At 32.5% G+C, this 7,857-nt stretch overlaps 1 protein-coding gene across 1 annotated transcript; it reads left to right on the top strand.

The window, feature by feature from the left end:
* Positions 1 to 4,180: 4,180 nt before the first annotated feature.
* On the top strand, positions 4,181 to 6,840 carry LOC146956065 (zinc finger protein JACKDAW-like). The gene is made up of 3 exons (XM_085726150.1): positions 4,181 to 4,793; positions 4,911 to 5,310; positions 5,552 to 6,840. The coding sequence occupies exons 1-3, from the start codon at positions 4,652 to 4,654 to the stop codon at positions 6,519 to 6,521; spliced, it is 1,512 nt and encodes a 503-aa protein (XP_085582276.1). The 5' UTR covers positions 4,181 to 4,651; the 3' UTR covers positions 6,522 to 6,840.
* Positions 6,841 to 7,857: the final 1,017 nt, after the last annotated feature.

Genomic DNA, 7,857 nt, shown 5'->3' with positions numbered 1-7,857 from the left:
TGTGATTGTAAGGTGGGGTGTCCTTGTCACTCAAGTAATCCCCAAACCTATCGTGTTTAGTTAGGGGTTTTCCTTTTAAGATGTACACATTTTTTATTTGTTTTCTCAGATTTTTCTATAATTGTGGAATTAATTCCTTTCAATAGTGAGTGAAACAGTGATGACTCTTTAATAATTGACCTATTTGAATCTTGTTCATTCTTTTCTTTTTCAACAAATTAATCGATTCGCTTACATATATCATGTGCAAATTTCTTGTGTAGGGTCCTTGTACAATAATATATTATTGTTGTTCAGCACTAGATAGATATGAGTGAACTTGTATAAAAAAAAAAAAAAATTAAGCATGAGTGAAAGAAACAACTCTACGACTTTTCAAATGAAAAAAAAAAAAAGAATAAGAAAATAACAGAGCTCATAAATTAATACTATGTATGTAAGAGTAGTACTTGTTAGAGTGGCACGAATCATTGTCTGAGAATAGGATCGTATAGATTGTTTTGTCATCAGGATGATGATGTTACTCCATAAAGCTTGACATTGCTGGGCTGGCTTTGCTTAGTTTGTTGCTCGCAACAGTATACTTGATGCGATTGTGAAACTTTTAGTAACAAAAAGAAAGAAAAAAAATCAATTTTTTGTCAAGGAAAAATTAATAATGTTTTTTAAACCTCTTTTTTTTTTTTTAATCATAAACAAGTAATGAATAAGGGTGAAAATATAACAAAAAAGGGAGAAAAAATAAGTTTGTTGCTTAGGACGGAACCCTTAGGTCAAATTACAAACGGATATGATGAATAAAGAAAACATCAACATAGTTTTGTTATAAGATGTTGAAACAACCAACCCGCAAAAAGGATGAAAAAAACGGTGGGTGCTTGTAGGTAGTGAGAGATATCTCGCATGCCAGTCAACAATCTGGTTTGTCCGACTAAAATGTAAGTGATAAATTTGTTTCAATCCCTACTCTTAAGGCAATTAATGAGAGAAACAATAACACAAGGATGAGTCGGTTGACGGGTATGGATTCTCTCCTGTGAAGTTTTCACTGGAGTATGTCCAGTGTACATCCACACCATTAATTTATTTTTAATTATTAAAACTGCATTGATTACAAGGAAAATATGGGGTTGAGATCTCACAGGACAAAAACTGCACTGGAGAGGATCCTCTCCCTCGGTTGACACCCCTTATGATGAGATCAACATACACTGCTAAGGTTGATTCAACCGTAACATATCTATAACCTTTATCCCAAGCAAATTGCAAAGAATAAACTCCTTCTCGTCATAAGAACTTAGCTGTTGTCTAAATTTTGTGAGAATCCTCCTTGCCAAACGTTAGACTCATCCCCGAAAGGTACCACCACCACCGGCCCGATGCTCGATAAGAAGAATATTTATTTTACACAAAATATCTTGGAGATAATAATTTCTATTTAAGAGAATAACAATTCACGACAAATGTTCTTTTATACACAAATATGAATTCTCTACCTCCACGAGACCCTACAATTGTAGTCATGGACATTAATCATTAGCTAAGGAACCCAAATTGATTTCATACAAGTAGAATTTATTTTGATGTGTTTAGACATCCTTCAATAGAATTCATTTTGCATATAGAATTAGTTTATGCTTATAGATTTGAAGACGATTTGATGAATCACAGTGTCACTGTAATTTTGTTGAGTTCCAAAAATATATAGTTTTGACTCATCATAGTTGTCAAACTCATCATAAATTTAACTGCTCTTAAGTTTAATTTTATGTTAGAATTTGAAGTTTTTGTCCCTAGATTGATTTCTCACATGATTTTTTTTATTCAATCCACTTTTACATTGTATGTTAGCATAAATTAATTTACATCCTAACTTCTTTGTTTCAATCAATTTTACAAAATTAATCCATCAAAATCAATAGTTTTATCACCCTAGAACAAAAGCACAAACACTCAACATGACAATCAAACACAATTTTGAATATGTTTGATGATTACACAACATGAGTTGTCTTCATCTATAATGGTGGAACTTTCAATTGCTAGAACTTTCAACTATAAGCAGTCCATTTCCACACATCAATGTCCTTTATATACACAGCGAGATAGAGTATTTACTCTTCAACCACATGCTTCATAAAATTCAGACATTATTACTCTAGTGATGATAGTTTATTTTTGCATGAAATTAAAATAAAAAAAAACCTAATATATACTCCCTCCGTCCCGGAATAACTGACCCATTTTCTAAAAAAAAGTGTCCCAAAATAACTGACTCATTTCAATTTTCAATACAACTTTCATCATTCCCAATACAATATAACACTAAATAATACTACTTTTATCATTCTCAATACAATATATTTCACTTTCCCCTTTATTTATACACTTTTCTTAATCTGTGTGAAAAACCAAAGTAGGTCAATTAAATTGGGACGGAGGGAGTAGCTTTTCTTGTGACTTCTCATGAAGTTGTACCTGTAAGGCCACTGTGACCTAAGGCAGAGGTATTGATCACTCGTTCTTTTTAGGAGAAGGATGGTGCATTGCATCAACGGTCCCCACTATGGTCCAATATTTTGGGTCCCACACCATGACCCCTGACAAAGACAGAGGTATCACGGACGGTCCTATCACCTTGCATAGGGAAACCCTCCAATAGGCCCACATTAAAAATGGGCCCCACATTAATATATTATACTCCCTCCGGTCACTATTATAAGCAAAAGTTGATTTTTTAGGTTCATTCAATAAATGATGTATGTGATCTATATATGGACTACATACATTATTTATTGAATGAATCTAAAAAATGAACTTTTGCTTATAATAGTGACCGGAGGGAGTACATCTCATCAGTGTCCGTGTTGTCTGTGACTCTGATCTCACCTTTGATTTAATCTCGAGCATGCTAAAAAAAGGATATTTTCTCTCATCACTGTAATTATGGCTTAATCATTCTACACCTGATAAAAGAATCTAATAAAGGTAAACCACTTTTCTCTGTTACTCTTCTTTATCATCATCTTTTTCTTATTGTTTTTTTTTTTTGTTTCTTTAACCTTGACTTCCTATCAAGCTGCATGCACTACTATATTAGTCAAGCACAACACAACCCTCCCTATTAGTATTATCTTAATAATTGAATTTGCAGTAATTTTAACGACGGAAATGATAAAGTTCCCGAAAAAATTATAAAGAATTTATCCCGATAAATGTAGCTAGTTGATACAAAAAAAAAATTGACACCACTACCTCCTTTATTCCACCAAATCCGGACTGTTGACCAATACATGCTATAAACATATGCCATCTTGAATTTTCACGACATATTCATTCGGGATCTTTAGCACTGCTCTTTTAACGAAATGACGATAAACCACCATAATTTTGTAATTGTTACGTGTATTATTTCAACAAAAACACAGTGTCATAATGATATTGTCAACCTCATCTTGATTTTAATATGCACTAAATTTAGAAGATGGATTCCCGACTAAGTTACACAACATAATTAATTAGAGATTAAGCGATTCAAATTATATCTTCAGTAATTTAACTTCAAATGAACTCAACAATTGATTTGATATCGGACCATTCAAATTACATATTGAATAAATATAATAATATATCATTGATTTGAGATCGGGCGATCGAGATACACTTAAATGAGTGGTAAAGTTATATATAGAATAGGGAATCTACTTCCACTATATCTAATAGTCCACCAGTACTAGTACTACTATATTCTAGCTCTCGAGATTTTAATCAGAATATTTTATTTTATTCACTTCTACATATGAAAAGGTATAGTAGTACTTCAATAGCCTTTTCAAAAAAAATAAACCAGCTTTTTAAGTGAATTAATAATTGGAGTTTGTGCTAAAAAAACTATTGTTATTACATTCTACAAAGACACAACACATTCAAATATCTGGTTTCACTAGGCAAAAACAAAAAGGAAAAACAAAGGCACAAACACAAGACACACTATTCCACAACATTGTGCGTGTGACTTGTGTCTGGTTTTGTATGTCGTGTATGACTATGAAAGAGAGAGAATATCAATGTATGTGCGTGTGAAATGTGCTTATGGTGGGTCCATCTAAATATTATATGGCTCACCTTCTTTGAAGATACAAGTAAATAATAAAATGAGAAAGAGACTACTCCAAAGACCAAAACAGCAAGAGAGAGCCAAGACATAGAAAAAAAGAGAATAGTAATAATGTTATATTATGGTTATATAGCTATCTATGCTTTTGGTTTTATCTTCGTGTAGAAAATGAAAATCAAACAAACAAGAAAGCATACATCACAAGTTTGAACTTCTTGCATTAGTTTATATAGTTTTCTTTTTCAGGCTTTAAATATTTTTGGTTTCATTCAAGTTTGGTTTATGGATTTTTCTTGTCTTTTGGCTGAACGATACACTCAAAGCCAAGTAGCCAACAACTCTCTCTTTAAAGAATTTTTGGTACCATCCAAAAGAATTTATGTTCACTTTCTTGGCTTTTGCTAATCTTAAACCATTGTTTTCTTCCTTGTACTGACTGAAACTAATAAAAACCTTTGAAAGTTAGTGGTTTTGTTCTTCTTCTCTTTCACTTTCTTGGCATTACTATATAGTTTCTTATCACTTTTTTCCGATATGCAAATGATTCCTGGTGACCCTTTTTCACTATCCACTTCACTTGGTGGGTTTAGTACTCAAGAGCAAAACACAAACCCTAACCCTAAACCTAATGCTCCTTCTGTCCCCAAGAAGAAGAGAAATCTTCCAGGAACACCAGGTATATTCATTCATGATTACATAAGTTTTGTTTCTTCCTTTATTTTTTCTATGATTTTGAATTTGTAACTTTTTCAAATATTTCAAATTGGTAATGGAAATTAATTTGACTATACAGATCCAGATGCCGAGGTTATTGCTCTCTCACCAAAGACACTCATGGCAACAAACAGATTCATCTGTGAAATATGCAACAAAGGGTTCCAAAGAGATCAAAACCTTCAACTACATAGAAGAGGTCACAACCTTCCATGGAAGCTAAGACAGAGATCCAACAAAGATGTTATTAAGAAGAAAGTTTACATCTGTCCAGAGAAGACTTGTGTCCACCATGACCCTTCAAGAGCACTTGGTGATCTCACAGGTATAAAAAAGCACTTTAGTAGAAAGCACGGTGAAAAGAAGTGGAAATGTGAAAAATGTTCCAAAAAATATGCAGTCCAATCTGATTGGAAAGCTCATACAAAAACATGTGGTACAAGAGAATACAAATGTGACTGTGGCACCCTCTTCTCAAGGTATAATATTTAATATACTCTCCTTTTATTCACCAATCTTTTGTTTCTGTGATAAATCAATAAATGCTTCTTTAATTTATTCATATTCATATTTGTGACATGTACGAGGTTTTTTCAATCATGTATGTTGTGTTAGGTTTTGAATTTAATGCTTTCTTTAATGGATTATATTTTTATGTGTCTGGTTTTAAGTTTTAATTAAGTTTTAATGTCTGTTTTTTTGTTGATATATTTTGAACAGAAAGGATAGTTTCATTACACACAGAGCTTTTTGTGATGCATTGGCAGAAGAGAGTGCAAGAGTAACTTCAGTTACAACAACAAATCTAAATTTTAAGAATGAAGAAGGTAGTGCTATGATGAATCCACATTCACATTCACATTCACATTCACAACATGGTTTATCACATGGAATACTTCAAAATATTGGTGGAATTCCACATCCACAATTTGGTTCACATGGATATCATCAAGTAGATTTCAATGGAATTGGAAACAACAACTCTATGATTATGGAGCAACAAAGGCCAAGTTTATCACTTTGGTTAAACCAAGGGAATCATGAAATGGGACAAAGTTCTAATTCCCTTTTTGGTTCTTCTGGTTTATCTGAGATAGTTCAAATGGGAAATGCTACTACTAATAATAATAATGCCTTGATTTGTTCTTCTTCATCATCAATGTTTGGTGTACCTGCTTCAAATTCAACATCTGCTGCAAATCTTTCTCTATCAAAGCCTGCTTCTTCCGGTTCTGTTACTGTTTCTGCTACACCAATGTCAGCTACTGCTCTTCTGCAAAAAGCAGCTCAAATGGGTTCAACTAGAAGCAATACTAGTAATGATAATAATAACAACCCTTCCATTTTTAGTTCTAGTTTTGGTGTAATGACATCACCTTCTTCTTCTACTAGTTCAGCTATGTTGGGAAATAGTAGTGCAGGTGCAGCTGCTAATTATAGCTCAAATAGTAGTTTTGATCAATTTTTTATGCATGGACCACAAAGTGATCAACAAGGAAAATTGAATATTATGCACCATGGTGGTTCTGGTTCTGGTTCTGGTTCAAACTCTATGGATCAAGTACAACATAGTAATTTGACAAGAGATTTTCTTGGTGTGAGTGGTGGAGGAAGAACTGGTCCACATCAGTTTCTACCTCAAGAGATAGCAAAATTTGCTTCTTCCATTCAATTCACAGGTAATCAGTGAAGTTGTGTTCACATTGAAGTTGAGGGTTTATTGGGAAATTCATTGAAGTTTTTGGTGTTTGGTGAGAACTTGTTTAGTGTAGTAGGAGTACTTCTTGTGAGGGATTAACAAACGGTTCAGAAAGGTTTGTGTGGGGACAGGGGGGTCCACACTGCATGTATTTGAAGGAATAGTGAACACAACCCAAGTCATGCATGTTTGTCCTAGTAAAATGGTTAATGTTGTTTTATCTTCTGTCTTAACCTTGTCATTGTTTATAATTTGTCTTCTGTTTTTTGAGACAAGTGAAGGGATCCATAATGAAAAATAATTGAAGATACACCGAGAATTCATGGTAAAAGATTAAAAGTAAAACAATGAAAAGTGAAAACTACGTATTACGTAGTATAATTATGATTTGTATGAAAGAATCTTCAATGCAGTCATCTTCAATCGTATAGTTCATTCCTAATATGAATTGTCTTATCAAATTTGAAATACTCATGTTACTATAATTTTGTAATTCGAACTTAAATCCTTAAAATATGTCATTATATTATCTATCAAAACTCATGCTTGAATTCTTTATAGGAATTGTACAAATGCAATGACCACATGTTGTTGGATCAAAATCCAAATAGGTGCAATTGAATATGAAGCATAAGCTCTTGCACCTTTGGCTACCAAATTAATAATTTTTTTTTTTATAGTCTACTCTATCTCTAATAAGAAACCAAGACAATTTTATATATGAAAAATTATTTAAGTGGCTGATCTTACTCAACGAATACTTTTTATATACATTGTTTGGAAATAAATTATGTGACAATTATGCTGCCCCACAGATTGTTAAGTATTTAGAAAATATATTTTAAAATTATTGTGTGAATATGCAACTTGGACATTGAAATTGTAAGTATTTGTTAAAATAATCCCCTCAATTTCGTGAATGGGCTAATAGATCCCTAAAATTATAACTTGTCATTCAAAATGACCCCTCCGTTAATTCTGACCATTAAAAGTTATGACATGATTGGTTAAATGAACATGTTATATTGCACATGATCTTACATTAACAATTGTAAATGTAGGATCGATGCATGCAAATTGGTCTTTAATAAGTTATCATGTAGGATCAACGTGCAATGTAAAAGACTACTTAAGTATTCGGCAAATTGAACTATGAGAGATTTAAATCTCAAAGGTAAAGAGATCTTTAGTCTTTGATAAAATGACATTGATATCATGTAGTATCAATGTGTTGGAGGTACATGCATATTCATTTAACTTAATCACATCATAGTGTTTAATGATAGAAAGTTACAAATGACTCTCATACTATATTGGGATGGATGTA

The sequence above is a fragment of the Medicago sativa genome, chromosome 1 (genome assembly GCF_051527215.1).
Source record: "Medicago sativa cultivar Bolivia chromosome 1, Bolivia_mono, whole genome shotgun sequence".
NCBI lineage: Eukaryota > Viridiplantae > Streptophyta > Magnoliopsida > Fabales > Fabaceae > Medicago > Medicago sativa.
Note: the sequence above shows the minus strand (reverse complement) of the source record. Positions and strands in the feature narration are given on the sequence as shown.

Coding starts and splice junctions, on each gene's coding strand:
- LOC146956065 (XM_085726150.1), top strand. CDS start 4,652: ATGCAAATGATTCCTGGTGACCCTTTTTCACTATCCACTTCACTTGGT. Junction 4,794..4,910: donor AAATCTTCCAGGAACACCAG/GTATATTCATTC, acceptor TTGACTATACAG/ATCCAGATGCCGAGGTTATT. Junction 5,311..5,551: donor TGTGGCACCCTCTTCTCAAG/GTATAATATTTA, acceptor TATTTTGAACAG/AAAGGATAGTTTCATTACAC.